General features: G+C 34.7%; 1 protein-coding gene across 1 annotated transcript; it reads right to left on the bottom strand.

Annotated features, from left to right (window-relative positions):
- Nucleotides 1-9,173: 9,173 nt before the first annotated feature.
- Nucleotides 9,174-16,416, bottom strand: rem1 (RRAD and GEM like GTPase 1). The gene is made up of 5 exons (XM_005811823.2): nucleotides 16,204-16,416; nucleotides 12,985-13,373; nucleotides 10,754-10,836; nucleotides 9,846-10,053; nucleotides 9,174-9,759 (listed from the first exon to the last, which is right to left on the bottom strand). The coding sequence occupies exons 2-5, from the start codon at nucleotides 13,337-13,339 to the stop codon at nucleotides 9,482-9,484; spliced, it is 924 nt and encodes a 307-aa protein (XP_005811880.1). The 5' UTR covers nucleotides 13,340-13,373; nucleotides 16,204-16,416; the 3' UTR covers nucleotides 9,174-9,481.
- Between the last annotated feature and the right edge of the window lie 405 nt (nucleotides 16,417-16,821).

Genomic DNA, 16,821 nt, shown 5'->3' with positions numbered 1-16,821 from the left:
ATTTAGAGACCCTGTCCCGGAAATAACTTCAAAATAAAAGAATGGCCGAGTTTCCACGTAACGACTTAGTCGATTTTAACAATGAATATTTTCAAAACTGCAAGAGGCCTTTTAAATATGTATTAGTATTGTGTCTCTTATTCATTGCTTTCCTGTATCAGGAACATAAACCTGATACATTATTTAAATAAATATTATTTATTTATTATTATGCTGGACTTTCCTGCAGCAGCTCACGTTTAATTTTGCACTATAATTTATGATATAAGTAAAAGCAAAATAAAATAAAATAAAATAAAATAAAACAAAGATGAATATTTTAAATACATACATCGTTTTCGAAGTCTTTTAAAATCTAACTGGAGATCTTCAGGGAAGATAGTTTTTTCTTGTCATTAAAATGATTTAATTCCACATTAAAAAATTAAAACATAGCTGCTCAGTTTAACTTGTTTGTCTATCAGAGTCTATAGTGCAATTTTAATGTGTTTTTAAAAAAATCATTATTGTATTCATATTTGCTGTTCATGACTGTTCATGGGGCTTTTATTTTGAACGAGTTTGTGGAAGCTGGGCTGCTAAACTGAGGCTATTTTTCTTGTAATTCGATTAACACAAATTCCTAGGAATGTTGACCACGCCTTTCCTATGATAAATCTGAGGGGGTCTTGACCAGCAAACAATTGTAGTGGCAGTGGCCACCCAATAGGGGGTGAATACTACAAAACAAACGAGATAAAAACTTTGTATACATTGGAAATGTGCTGTAAAACATTTAATTTAATTTTATTTTATGTCTTTATTTTATTTGAGCAGACAAGATAAAGAAAAACATACATTGTTGCATACATTGACTTTACATAAATTGCTCAAAGGGAGTAGGAGGAAATAATTTTTTTATGTTCCTGCCTCCTTTTATCAGTAAACCTTTTGGAAAGTACAATCAATATGACATAAATGCGACTTAACCCATAGTGGAGTATGATTCTGAGTTTTTATTACTGTTAGAAATGTATCTTTCTTTCTTTTTAATAAACATGGAAGGAAATACCAACAAAATAAAATTTTTAAGCAATCATTATATAATTCTGCAATGGAAATTGTGGAGGAAAAGAACTCCCAATGAAAGTAAATTTGAGAATTTCACACCTTTCTCTGTAAAAATTCTTCTCTATTCTTTATGTTTGTGATGTTAAAACATTAGAAACTGGTCATTTATGCATACAAATAAAAATAAGGAAGAATAATAAAATGCAACAGGCACTAAAATTGTTGGGGGTTTTTTACAACCTGCTGTTTGTCAGGTTTTTTTTTAAAGGCTGACACACTGATCATCCAATCAAGTTAGTGATACCTTGATTGATAATTTGATCTTTGAGAATAATAAAATTACAAATGATTGGATCAAGTCTTTTATTTAGAAATCTTTGATGAATCTTTTAAAAATACCCAAAACACCATCAAACAATGAGACATTTTCATCAAATGAAAAAGTACACTTTCTAAAAGTTAAAGTATTTAAGAAGTAAAAAAAAAAGAAAAAAAATGGTTGTGTAGAACATAGGCACAGTAAAACTAAAAATTATTTATTTCCAAGGCCAAATCCTTGATGTAAAAACTAATCAGACAAAAAACATCTTCGTGTTGGCAGGAAAACAACTTTCCATGCACAGTTCTAGCAATTAGGAACTCTATTATGATGGCTCTGTCAGTTTGATTTTTCAAGCCTCGTACCTACAAGAGACTGGAACATAAGGTTTTTCAGCATAATTACTGTAGTTCATTAACTGAAACAATGACAGGACTTTGAAAAAGCATGTCTAATTAGAATAGAGTGCTATTATGACAAATTAAACAATGAATAGCACGGTTAATAATTTCACAATAAACTTCACAAGTTTTACCTGTGATTCTTCTCATTGGAGGGTGAGGAATTTACCTCTGACTGGTGGAACACCTGGGGACATGTAAAACCCAGCCAGATCGTAATGGAGACATGTAAAACCTGGCATTGTCTCTGGAGGCATCTGGGTACCTAGTCAGATCGTCTCTACTTTCCTCCGAAAGTATGTCGCCACTCTTTATTCCTCAGGTTTTTGTCTTTTCACATTACAAAAGGTGTACCTACATTCTCCTCTCTCTATTTGTTTTTACACCAAACACCACTGACTTCCAATACTTTCTCACCTTATTATAGAGACATTGATTTTAACTTTATTTTAAATGGTAAGCACTTTAAACAAAGCGTGTCTCCTTTTTTCACGTTGCCATTGAGTAAGATGTTCTTTAATTACTTGAATTCTTCTACACTTGCAGGATCTGAAAAAGAAAATTTATATTTTTTTCTGGACTACATCTTATTGAAATGAGAGCTTTCAGTTACAAATGTGTAATTTCTTATTCTGAAACATAAAAAATAATATTTGTGTAAGCTCAAAATTATTATTTCAGTTCTTCACATTAAATCAGATGTACTTTTCTTTAAAGATAAATGCTTTGTAATGCTATAAGAATGGTAGAAAAATGAAAGACAAATACAACTAATAACCATAAAATAACCTCAAACAATACAATTTATTTATCTCATAATACTTGGCAATAGTTAAACATAAATAAATGTAAAACTGATTTCGTACGAGAAATTTGACGAATGTTATGTTTACTCACTAGAGGGCGCCAAACACTACACACACCACAAATGCACACAATACCTTGCATTTACACTAATTTGCATCTTTACAATAATGCTCTTTCTGTGTTGAAGTCTGTTTGGTAAAGATAACAAGCACAATGTCTCCATCCATAAAAACAAACAACTAAACAAATATATTTATAGAAAAATCAGTTCAACACGGCATCATCATCCTTGTTTCTCCTTCTACTGTGTTTACATGTAGGTTCGGTTTATTTTGTATCTAATCCAATTTAGTAGAGGAGATAAGAGGTTAAGAAGCGAAGTGCTGTGAAAAAAGAGCAGGCAGTAGGATGAAAAAGTTGATTGAAAGGACAGAAACCTCCAGTAGGGGGAGCCAGAGTATTAAAGACTCAAACCGAAGACTTTTACACTGGTTATCTGGCTGAGGCAAGGTTACTGATGTCTGAACGACAAACTGAGTCAGAGATTGACAGAGCAGAGACTGTGCCGTTTAAATAAATACAGCCAAATGTTTGACTTTCTGTGTTTGCTGCTCTGTCTGTAAATCAAGATCACCTCAAAGAGGCTGAAATGTTTGAAAGGCTTTTGAGAATGATGTTCAGGTCAGTGGTGAGTACATGGACAAAAAGAAATACGAAAGACACTTTTTTACAGCTCACAATGAAGCAGTTATTTGTTTAAACAGTTAAGTGTTATTCATTTGAATAATTACCATAACTACAGATAGGACAGGGGTGACCAGTACATTAAAGAACCAAGATACCAAACAAATGAAATAAAGTTTCGCTGGCTAAGTATTTAGTGCAGAAAGGCCCACAAAGAGATTCAAACCTTCATTCTAACATTACTATTAATAGGGCTTTACTGTTTTTTTTTTACAGGACAGGTTGTCAGATCAGACCATTACTTTATCTTTTGGTGCTGAGACACCAGCCCAAAGAGGTTAGTGGAATAAATACAGTATAAACCTGCAAGAAATTTCCACCTGGAAGGGAAAAAGTGGTACAAATCTTCACACTTTTGTTTGACACCCCTGTGACATTGTTTTCACAATGCACTACAGCTCGGGGATTTTCTGGACACTTTACTATGAGGGTACGTCCCAGAATACAAATGTCAGTGTTTCTACATGCGGGAATGAACTTCTGTGGACTTCCTGTGGAAACTAATAGCTCATGAAACTGCCTTTGGTCAGCATCAACAAGAAAAGATGGAAAACATCAGCTTTACAGAGATAGTTTTTTTGATGTGCCAACATGGCGTGACAGCCATGTAGAAAGGGTTAAGACTTATGGCCTCACAAGTCAGCTCATCTGTTTCATGAAAAGCAAAAAGGAAAAACAAATAAACTGAGGCATTCAGCTATCTGTCTGCTTCGACTCTAACTGGATTTTTGTGTACAAGCCAAGAGAAATAAACATATAATCAAAGAGAAGAATATGTGATATGTTCCTTCAGTCCTCTAGAACTTTCTTTCACTGGCTATTATTGCAATTAACTTGATTTCATCTGTTTGGTTTAAAAATACAAAAATAAAGAAAATGATGGAGGAGTTTGACTGTTAGCAGCTCTAAATGTCCAAATTTTGCTGAGAACATCGGCCGCCTGAGCAATGAAAACATTGTGGAGCCACACATATGCTGGTGACTCATCTATAGAGTGCTTAATTAGATTTTCTGGGTTTTTTTTAATTAGTATTATTTATTCATACTTATGTTGTGATGTTAAACTATAAAATGTTTTCCCAGAAAAATTTGCTCTGATGGTGTGCTTTGTTTCATTTGTTTAGCTAAGATTTAAGATTGTTGACTGTGACCTCATTTTGACTCCTGTTTCTAATCCTGCGGTATTTTAACTAAAGGTTTATGTGACATATTCTTTTAAACTCAAGGATAAGTTTGCACAGTGCTGGTGAGTTTGAACAGACTTAACATAATGATTTTGTCAACATTCTTTTTTTAAGAAGATGAAGAAAGATTTCTCACAAAGAGTGAAAGGTTGTTGCAAAGTATTGTTTTGTGGTCATCAAACAAGAAAACAATGCATGAGTGTGAAGTGTACATTTGTATTCCTCTCTGTTGATGCTTACATGCCTAATTAAAATACAATCGATTGCTTTCAGACGTAACTTTGTTAGTGAAGTCCACTTGTGTGTAATTTAATCTCAGAATATATGCATATTTTCTCTGAAGGCCAACCAGCATCACGAAGACCAAGGAACACAGCAGTCAAGTTAGTGACAAAGTTATGGCTGAGTTTAAAGACAGGTTAGCTGATCCGAATATTTTTAAAATCTTAAGTAACTCTGTTAAATTCATCATCTGAAGAAGGAAAGACGATGGCGTGACTAGAAATGTATCGAGACAAGGCTGTCCACCTGAACGGACAGACCGCATAATCAATCAATCATCCATTATTTATAGAGCACATTTCATGCAATGAGGTGTAACACTAAAAGAGTTTCCTGGTTTTATCACTGTTATTTATTCTTGATTATTTTTGACAATATTGGATCAGCACTTTATATGAAAAATACACAGTACAATTTAGCTAGAAAGAGCTTTAAATTGTCAGTTCTTGTAAAAACGAATTTCACCACCCTCTGCACCTCAAACTAAGAAGAAATCCTTAGGAGGGACTTTTTGTCAGGCTTTGCTATTCTTAACAGATTCAGGAGGGAGCTGAACTCACAGCTTTGAGTCTCTGGTCCTCCTCCACTGAGAGGATGTTTACACATCACTCTGTGTGTGTGTCACAGGGGTTAAGCAGAGTCAGGCATTCTTTCCATTACCCTCATCAAATCAATGTTTAACACTCCTCCATCTACTGTCCCTGCAGAACACAGTTTGTTTGTGAGTGTGCGCTGTACATGTGTGTTACCAAAATGCCTGATCAATAAACAGATAGGGAATTTGATCAGTAAAAAGTGGGACAGCGAGGCTGTCTGATGTGGGCTGGAGATAAAACTGGCACTCACCCAAAGCAGCTTGATGTCATTTCACAGTAGTTCAACTTCATTTCTCTTCTTTCAAAGAACCAGACACCTCTCCCCCCCTCCTGCATCCCCAGCATCATCTGAAGGCTGGCATCTGCAGCACTAAGGGAAATGTGGAAAATACAGCAGTACATTTACATTTATTGACTGAAATGTCTACAAAGCAAGTAGAACAAAGCAAAAAGTTTGGGATCACAAAATAATGAACCTGACTGGTTTAAACGTCTATATTAAGACAGGGATCACAAGTACTATAATGGTCGTTTGGAATGGAAATCAGATTTTCTGTTTTCCCATAAAGAAAGACAACAAGAAAACCTGCTGAAGTTGGAATTTCTACTGAGAACGTTTAGTATCCAATACCAAAATCTGTGCACATAGAATGTAGTAAAGCTGACTAATATAAATTATTTATTTATACAATATCCACCCATCCATTTTCTATAACCAATTATTCATGTATGGTCACAGGGGGGCTCGGGCCTATCTTCAGTTGTCATTGGGTGAGAGGTGGCTGGACAGATTGCCAGAATGTAAACAATATGTTGCAGGTATTTATCCAAATGTACACACACTCATACATAATAAAATGTAATCAAATAAAACAATATAACTAATAATGAAGTCTTTCTTCGATGACTTAGTTTACAAAATATATTATATACTTTTAACCAGCATATGATTATGAACATATAAATATGTGTATTTTACATTAATAATTAAAGGTGGGAATTTTTATTCCAAAAAGAGTAAATAATTAAAAGTAATTCGGACATTTGTTTGATGTTTGACTCCAGAAACTGTTCTAACAACAAAAACAACATTTAGTATTCCTTTAAAAATAGAAATAATTCATTGTGACTTTGAGCTGTTACCAGGTTATTTCTTTCATCCCTTCCCACTTTCTTTTTCTACTCAGACACAAACCGCTTAATGTATAGCATATGCATTTAGTTTTCTTTGCTGTAAAGTATTTTCATATTTCATAAATGAATACATTATAGAATATTAATAGCAGAGATGAAATGTCTCAATGGTGGGTATGATTTGATGTATGACTATTGGGAAACATCTTGATTAGGCATCACTATTCTGTTCTAGAAAAAACAAAACAACCTAAACAAATGCACTTAATTTAATGGGGAGGGAACAAAATGACCAGTTTTGTGAATATTCACTCATACTTAAGGGAACTCAAAAGTGGCTAATGAACCTAACATGCATGTTTTCAGTTAGTAGATGGGTAAGTGGCTCATAACATCTAACATTTGTGTTTAGTGAAGGTTAGCAAATAATGTCTACCAAAAATAGAATTTTAGTATTTACCAAATAATAAAAAAAACATACACTATGAATTATAATGTATAATAATTAGTGTTGCTTAATAAAGTTGTATTTACAGAAGTCACTGTTAGCATTAGCTGTCCCAATACTTAAATATGCACAAAAAGCATGTATCAAATGTATTTTTTGTAGACTAAACTCCAAGCAGGGAAATCCCAAAGACAATCTCCACAACATGTGGCCTGTTCTATTTCAGTCATGTAGAGGTGTCTGCATTAGACTGTGTTATCATAACTACCGTTCGGTAAACAACTTCTTCTAGCAGACATTGGCTAACAGACAGCAAATTACCAAGGCAACAGTAAACATTCAAGAGTTTTGACTGTGTTTATGCAACGTGGATTGCTAATGTTTGATCCATGTAGCCTCAGCTGACAGACTTGACTAAAACAACCAAGCGTCACCAGGAGATTTCCCTGAAAGAAATTAATCTGAAAATGGTAAATAAATAAATTACTGTCAAACATTTCAAAAACATTCTTCCTTATCAAAAATTCTTAAATTTATAGCTACCAGTGTGAACCTGACAAGCGTATATGCTGATGAGAAGATTTTAAGGAGTCAGTTTTAAAAAATGCCTTCACTGATACGCAGTGGTGGTTTGCAAAACAAAAGTGAATTTCTATTCTTTCTTTTCTTTGTTTTTCTTACTCTGTTCAAAATTTGCCCAGATAATTTCACTTGACACAAGTTGTGTTTTGTAGCAAAAAATAGTTTGCCAAACAAGCCAGTCTTTCTGTCAAAAAATTGGTCCTTTGCTTGTATGCAGATGAAAAATTAATGAGCTAAATTATAATCATACCTTTCTTTCCAAAATATCTTTGAAAATATACATTAAGCATGTCAAAATAACCAGGCTATAGGGTTATTTTTTGTGTTTTTGCACTTTTGCTAGTTGGAAGCTAATTTTCAGGAAGATCTAATGTCATTGTCTCTTGGTCTTTCCTCCGAATAACTCACAAGAATTTTCTGTTGCTTCAATATAGAGGGAATCCAAGGCAAAAAAGTTTATTTGCTTAGTTATGTTTGTTGACTTGAGAATTTGACTTGAGAATTACTGTGGAAGAGTTATTGCTGTATAAAGTAGAATGTAAACACCTCCCTCTGCAACTGGATCCTTGACATTTTGACAGAAAGGCACTGAATACTGGGGTCCCTCAGAGTTCTGTACTCAGTTCTGTTCTTTGCACTGTGCAGCAGTGCACAGATCAAACTGCATTATGTCATCTGCAAAGTTTACCATGGTGGATTTCATCAATAAAAATGTCAAGTCAGCATACAGAGAGGAGGTGTGATGGCTTACAGACTGAAACAAAGTCAACAAATTGTTACTGGGAGTTGCTAAATCAAAAAACATGATCACTGGCTTTAATAAAACCACAGAGTGGTTTAAGTTAAGTGACGCAGCACTTAACTTAAACAGATCCGCTGCGGAGAATCCCCAAGACCCCACCATATTCCTTGGTCTTCACTTGATGAAATAAATGATGAAATCATATTTGAACATTTTTCAAGCACTTCACTGAAAAATTGTCATTGTCTTTCTTTCATTTACCACACAGCCTGGATTGGTAAAGCCAGCAGTATTGTAGGAAATCCCATGAACCTCCTACATGAACTCTTAGCATAACATTAGTCATGTGGGTCCTCACTTTCAGATTATGTGCTTCACATTTTAATCAGGTTGGTTTATATGTATGTGTAGTGCTAGGTTCCTGGAAGATTAAATCTTATGTAACTTTGCAGTGTTTCACCCTTATATGGTTGTAATGACAGTAAAAGCAACATGACTTGGATTGGTATCAAATTTTAACATCACCAGAATATTATCTTGAGGAAACTGGGCACACAGTAAGATGAAGGGGTAAAAAATGACAGAACCTTCATTTTCAATAGACACTGCCAAGTATGCAATGCTAATTTAAAAAATATTTAAAAATCGCAAAATAAGTTTGCTTGGTTTTTTTTTGTACAATTTTAGTAGACATGATTTTATGACTTTTGAAATTTTATTTAGCACATTAATCTGAACACAAGAAATCTCGGGATAACAACAGTGATCAGGTTCCCCATGATGAACAATGTCACATCACCTCTACTGATACACACACACACACACACACACACACACACACACACACACACACACACACACACACACACCCACACCCCCACACACACACCCACACACACTTAAACGCACTCATGCCACTGTTAAACCATAGAATGGTGATCTGTTACATTCATCTGAAATCCTCATATTGATGTCATTTGGAGGTAAAGTCGCAACGAATTTGACACTAAATAGTAAAACAGGGAAGCCATAGTCACAGTAAGTGTCTTCTGTTCATTCATTTTGTCAGTGACAGTTTTGTCTGAGCCTGACCCACTGGTCGTGAAAGACACAGCTGATGCTATTTTCCGCAGTATCACAAGCAGGCAATCGTTCAAGAAGTCACAATAAAAGTCTTGATGAAAGCAAGTCTTCAGAGGACAGCTAGGTCATGGCAGCTCTTGGAGCGCACTTTAACCGCCATTCGCTGGTTGTTTCGTGCCACCAGTCGGTCCAGGAAACGGCGGGCCTTCTTGGTGAGGCTTTCTTTACGTTTGTAGATTGAGTTTCTGTTCTTTGTGACGTCGTTGCTGTCCCGACGGAGACGAATCTGTCGCACCACGCCCTCAAACAGTTCGGACACGTTATGCTGCAGGGATGCAGACGTCTCAATGAATTTACAGTCAAACACTACCGCACAAGCACTGCCCTCTAGGAAAGAAAGGAAAGAGGCTAAATTATTAAAGTAGGATCAAATTATGTTTAGCCATTTTTCAATTACGGATCAATGACCCCACCTTCCACAGCGACCTCTCTAGCCCGGACCAAGTCACTCTTGTTTCCTACGAGGATGATGGGAAGATTTTCGGCTTGTCGTGCGCGCCTCAGTGTTATGCGGAGTTCAGCAGCTGAATCAAAACTTGAGCGGTCGGTGACAGAGTAAACAATAACATAAGCACTCCCCACCTTCAGACAATCATCATGACAGGATGGGTCTCCTTTTTCCTAACAGAGGACACAAGGACAGAGACTTCTTAATTTTTTCTAAATAGAATAAAGTGATAGTAAAAAGAAAGCGAATCACCTTTAACTTTTACGGTCATACAGACTTTGCATAGGGTTGTGGTATAGCTATATTTATTTTTCTACAAACATTTCTATTGTGGTTTCTTATTGTTTAAAAAAATACTAACATTATCAAGTCAGTGATGTTTAGTTCGAGGTTATTTTCATAATTTTAGAAACTGTAAAGACCAGATTGTACTCATATTATTCATATTATTGAATTTTGACAAACATTTTAATAAATAATAGTCATTAAGTTGGTAAATAACCTACAGAAAAAAAAAATGCTGTTTACCTTTAAATGAATGGGGTCAATTTGACCATGACTATGTCTACTACATTTTTCTTTTTTAATGGTTGCACTAATTTTAAAGAAAGCAGCCGTTTGGAAGATATTTTACCAGCACAAATGAATGCTTAATACCCAGGCAATTGATTGGTTGTGGTGAATTTTAATTTTTTTTTTAGAGAAACATGGTCTGAATTACATTTTCAGAACTTTTTCCTTTGTTAACAATGATGACATATACATACACACATTCATGGCATGCTTCTTGTTTATCTGGACAGAACTAAGAAGTTATATTTCATGCTTAGAAATATTTCCACACCAATACACACTCACTCAAATACAGCATACCGATTTATCACTCTCCCATGTGTCCATGACAATCAGTGTTGTTTCCTCTCCATCCACCATCAGTGTCCGCTCATATGTGTCCTCTGTAAGGGACAATAAATACAGGCACATAAACAGATGATAAAATTTAATGTTTAACATCTCTTATCTCTTATGTTGTTACGTTGGATTTGAGTTTTGGATTCATTCATATAAAAAGGTTTTGAAAAAGGTTTTGACCCCTGTGTAAAAGATGTTTTGATTCTTTTATCCTTTTCCAATGTGAATGCTTTTCAAATTACTCTGGCAGTTATGAGAATTAAAACATTTAATAAAATCTTATTTAGAACAAACCCTTTTGTAAAAGGTTGATTCTAATAAATAAACTGAACAAGATTTCTTTATACTTATCCTGCCATTTAATGCTGCTCCTTTTGGATGACTTGTTAACCATATTAGAAAACATCATTTTGTCGATTCAGGACAGTTTTATGAGACTGATGTGATGATAATAACATAAGACGTTCACACATCTACCAATTAAAAAAATCTTTTTACTACACAGTGAAATAAATTTACTGTGAAGTTCCCTTCACTATAGCTGATGATATGTAGTTTTTGATTGGTTATTAAAGTTACAACATTTTGCAGGCTTTTCTTGTTTTCTACACAAATTCTTGTTACCATTTCTAAAACAAGATTAACTCCAAGAATTTATCATTTCATTATCTTTTAAATAACTGAGTTGTATGGTCTTAAAATGTATACAAATAAACTTAAATTAAAAAATGTTCTGAAATATAAATGAAAAACATAAATGTTTAGAAATCACAAATTCTAGACTACTAAACCTAAGCAAATATGTATTTTCTGAGTTTAAAATCAGATTATGGTGTCTACTGGACTGGTTAAACACACCCTCCAAACTTGTTCATTTTATTCTACATTTTCTTTTCTATTTTATTTACAATCTCTTGGGAAGAAAATGTTGAGTTCAGTTGATTAGATCACATTTGAGGTGCTGCCAAAAGCTTATATTTAAATTGAACTATTAACTTTATGAAAATATCAGCTTAAACTAAAGTGATGAATCTTCAAAGTGAAACTGATTTCTGAAAAGCCACAATTTTGGCCAAAAACTGGACAAAAGTTCTAAAAACTAAAACACGTCTACCACCAGAATGACTGTTGAGACAAATGAGGAAATAATAACAACACAAGCAATCTCTGAGTCAACAATATGTACAAAATGCTAAATAAAACCCAGAGTTAATTCAGTACAACTAACTGCACACCAACCCTGTCCTCACAGTGTGTCAGACTGCTAATGGATCAATATGAGTTGCCAGTCATTGCCAGAGGCCCAAAGTCACATGACACAGGAGCTCATCAATAACGTCGGGCCAGTCAAGGTTGCCATACCACAACAAAGTCAAAGATACTGTGAACAAATCTGCGTTTTCTGCATCTGTGTGATGTTTTGTACACCAAAGATTATAAATAGTGTGTTAAAAAAACTTTGTACAGGTAAAATCTAAAACGCTGCTTAAGATGAATGTTTTTGAACTGTTTGGTAACTGCGGTGCCAACAACAGCATTTTGGGGAAGAATATCAGGGGCATAGTGGCCACCCCATAATAATGTCCTGTATATTTTTTTGTATTTTAATGTATTAATTTATCCTCATACCTATTGTTGCTTTTCATAGTGAGTTAACTTTATATGTCCACCTACTGCTTCATAAAAATTCAGAATTTATTTATTTATATATATCTTTATTTGTGGCTTTTACCTGTATGTGTCACTTCAAGATTTTAAGTACTCGTAAATTCTTAACATATATTTTCAAATACAAAGCAGATGTGATTGTAGCCGTCTTCAGTCAGAAGAACAAGGAGCACTGTGGTGGGTTGTGGGGGCCATATGGTGCCAGGATCTCTAGATCGTAGAGTCAATCTGTGATTGTGAGACTGATGGAAGATGCTAAAACAGCTACGCATCTAAAGAAACAGTGGCAAGCTAAACACGATGGTCATTGTTTCCACTTTCAACATGCTTCATTTCCTGTGAATGATGCTGAGAACGTTGGACCCTGTCATGTCTGATGGGAATCAGAGTTCACAAAGATATTTACAGAGTGCAATAAATTGAACATCTTGTTTAATGAAAAAGCAATAAATTAAGGCACTGCTGAAAACATGAAAGCACACTGACAACTAATTTATTAAAGAGTTCCACAAACAGCATCCCACCTCCAGGCTGATCATCTTTCTCCGTGATTCCAGCAAAGATGCCTGCGAGGCTGGTCTTTCCGACACCATGGTCGCCAAGCAACACCACTCTGTAAACACACTCTGATTCACTCTGTGAGTCGTCATCTGAGTCAGAACTCCAGTGAGCACGGTAGTGCAGGGACTTGTCTCCGGGATGGTAAGATGCTGACTGCCCTAAAGGAGGGTGACTGCGAGTTGGACCAGGACGCTCCGGCCGTGTGCTCAGGGATCTTCGAAAGTCCCAAGTCCCACTTAGCTGCTGATAAAGGGGAGGAATTGGTGTGCTCCCTCGACGCCGCAGAGGCTCCTTATCTCTCTGAGTGTTAAGGGTCATAATTTTATGGTGACAGCATCAGGACGGGATTAGCCTATAAGAAAAATGTAACAGATTAAATTTTATAATCATCAATGTTATAAAACATAAGACGTATGTTAAAAGTATGTCCAGGGCGGTTCTAGCAAAACACTGATCCTTAGAGTAATCATGAGTTAAACTCTCAGATTCTATAAAACGAGATTTTGTCCTTCTTAAACCTAAAAATATGCAAACTCCCAATGTGGCAGCCTGTACATTGAAAACTTGACCCTTCCTCTTCACCTTAAGTGCAGCTTCTTTAGGACTCACAGAGAAAGCGGTGCAACTTTAGTTTCATTAAACACAGCAGTAAACATGGCAATGGTCTGATAAATTTATGATTAAGTCACAGTGTTTATCTCCTAAAGCAAGTGAGTCACATTGCTGCATAAGATCACACAGTCCATTCTCTCTGCTGACCGTCGCCAACAGATATATATTTGGGAGAGATAGGTGAGATAGAGGTGGACAGAAAAGTAAGGAGGAACAATTATACTGATGTATTTCATAGTACCTTTCTTTGTCTCAAGCGATATTTAGATTCTATGAGATTTTACTGTGACTCACAAATAAGACTAAGTCAAATTTCTAGTATTTTCTAGCAACTCTTTGCACTCAATTTCAAAATAGCCCTATCTTTCAATAGCTTTACGCCATTCAATCAATCAATCAATCAATCAATCAATCAATCAATCAATCAATCAATCAATCAATCAATCAATCAATCAATCAATCAATCAATCAATCAATCAATCAATCAATCAATCAATCAATCAATCAACAAATTTGATTTGTATAGCACATTTCAGCAGCAAAGCATTTCAAAGTACAATATGGTAAGAATATTGATGGTATTCTTACCATTGATGGTAAGAATACAACATAAAAGTTAATTAGTCGTTAATACAAACATTTTTTTACTTAAAAGAAAAACTATGTAATTTTTTAAGTTTCATTTTAATTTTGGTCTGTGAAGTTACTTTTTTCACTTTTATTTCCAGTCACAATGTATGTTTCAAAATTATGTTGTTGCTGTAAGAAAACAATTTGAAATTTCATGAAGCTATTTGTGTCTTTTAAGTTTTTTTCATCTTTCAGTGCCTTTGTAAGATATTGCAGATTTAGTTTGCAACAAAATACTTAATTGACAAGAGTATCAAAGTATGCAAAATAATATATATTTTTAACCTCGTTATATTCTTTTAGAATATTTCTGATATTTCTGTTTTTCTGGGTTTGTTTTTTTGTGTTTCCCTGGGTTTGGATGTGTTGTATTCTAGTAAAAATTATTTAAAGGAACGTCAAAGTTTTTCAAATGGGCTGTGTGGAGTATTTTCAGTAGTCAGTAGCTTAACTGGATACCTCATGATAACCATACTTTTTTGGAAATTGGAAATTGGATGCAGGAAGCTAACAGGTACTCAGAGCAGGAAAAGTACCTTAAAGACTGAATTTGTCATATATGGAACAACTCAAATCTCAAAAGTATGTTTAGACTTTATTGTGATTGCACCAGACTATTGTTTATTTTGCGTGTGTTGTTTCAAGGGATCAACATCTTTGTCTTGATGCTGAACCAGCAGTTCTTTCTCTATACAAACTTTGTCATATAACTATACTGATACTGATTACAGCCATTACTGCTCATTTTTAGTGTATTTATTTATTTTTTTGGAATAAATCTGACTCACATTTTAAGCTTTGCAAAAATACTCATGCTTAGCAAACAAAAACACTATTATATCTGAAAAGTTGTAAAATGAATAACATTTTGATGCATGTGCCTATCTGTATTGGGAATATTTTTTCCAAGTACACTTATTTATTTTAAAAGGTAGAATTTTGATCTAGATTGTACTGAGTTAGATACTGACTACTCATAACTACTCTATACAACTACACGTAAGACATATTTGGCCATAAAAAAAGGATTCTGGTTTGTTGGTTTATAGCTCAGCTGACTTACTTCATTACAGAGCCTTTAGTTTGATTAAAAGTTAAATGGTTGTAGCTTTTATTCACTAAACAGCTGGTTCTGCAATCATATTCTCTGTTTATCTGAATTGAAACTGTCCTCACAAACTAATCAAACACCTCACAAAAGTTGATTTTCATGGAAAACAACAATGACTCAAATAATTAACACTGCAAACAGTATTAGCAAAAGGTTATTTGTAAGATAAAAAACTTTCCAATCCATGAGCTATGCAGGACGTAGCAGCAACACTTAAACAAACCTCCTGCAATAAATAATTCAAGCCTTTAAAGATGCCAAGAATGGCAGTCAGGATGGTAAGCACCATTTAGACCGGCCAAGAGCTATTTAGCTGTAGTCTAAGCATAAGCCATGAACAACCCAGTTCTCTACTTTAAAATTATTCAGTTTATTAAAGAAATTGGACTTATCTGTTGACAGCAAAGTTTTCAATATTCTTTGTGTTTCCATCAAGAACAACCCCAGAGGTAATAAAACATATACACAACTTAACAAGTTAAGATAAATTTTTATTAACTTCCTTTATACCAGACTTATGTATTAGGTAACAAGAAATCTCAAGAAGAAACGAAATATACACAGATTTTTATAGAAGTCTGCACAGGAAATTGACTCTGTGTGAGGCAAAAAGTACTACCTTGTATGTTAAATATCATTAGCTCATATTCACTAAAATTAAGTACAGATATATAGTCATCATTTCACAACTAATATAATATTTGAAAAAAATATATACAGTATTACAAGTTTCATGATTTCTGTCTAGGTACAGGAACTGCTTAACACATGCAATGCTTAAAATGATACAGAGTAATGTTAATCAGTTCATTTAAATATCTGGACCTACCAAACACTCCATGGACAGTCTGGGTCAGTGCAGCCTCAGTAAACAACAGAAAAGAGTTGAGCCCGGTCTCCCTGTCTCTGTCAGTGTAATAGTACCCCGGTGCCACAGTAACCCCGGCTGGAAAAAAAAAAGTTCCACAACAGCGTTAAAAATTCAGCAGCGGAATCACAGTTATCAGCCTTCCTCTGTGTGAGTGTGTGTGTAAGAGAGACAGCAGAGCAGAAACAGATATCTGAGGAGGGAGAGTGTGCAGGACTTTTATCAGAGTGGAGGGTGAGCTGCTTTAGCAAACATTTTTGGTCACTTCCTGCTTGATCTAAAAGACACAGTTTAACTACATGAAACAACTTGGCTTGACTTACGTCTTGTCTTCTGTCCTATTGTTCTAAATTTTGTTTTAAAAAACCCCATAAAAAACCCCAATATATTTTCTTTTGATGGAACATTACTTCTGTTTTATTGTTTGCTGAAAGTGTTAGATTTCCCAGACTAACACAGATGACAGCAATAGATCAAATTGTTAGCTGAAGATTAAATATTTTCTGACACAATGAAGAATCCTTTTTTTAGCCTTTTCCCTCATTGATGTCATATTAGCTGAACTATAGATCTAACTAG

Source organism: Xiphophorus maculatus, chromosome 20 (genome assembly GCF_002775205.1).
Source record: "Xiphophorus maculatus strain JP 163 A chromosome 20, X_maculatus-5.0-male, whole genome shotgun sequence".
Lineage (NCBI taxonomy): Eukaryota > Metazoa > Chordata > Actinopteri > Cyprinodontiformes > Poeciliidae > Xiphophorus > Xiphophorus maculatus.
Note: the sequence above shows the minus strand (reverse complement) of the source record. Positions and strands in the feature narration are given on the sequence as shown.

Bases quoted from the DNA above. Each gene is read 5' to 3' on its own strand.
- rem1 (XM_005811823.2), bottom strand. From the start codon at position 13,339: ATGACCCTTAACACTCAGAGAGATAAGGAGCCTCTGCGGCGTCGAGGG. The intron at 10,837-12,984 runs GTGGGATGCTGT...TGTCCCTTACAG, and splicing joins GAAAGATGATCAGCCTGGAG to AGGACACATATGAGCGGACA. The intron at 9,760-9,845 runs GTGGGGTCATTG...TTTCTTTCCTAG, and splicing joins TAGAGAGGTCGCTGTGGAAG to AGGGCAGTGCTTGTGCGGTA.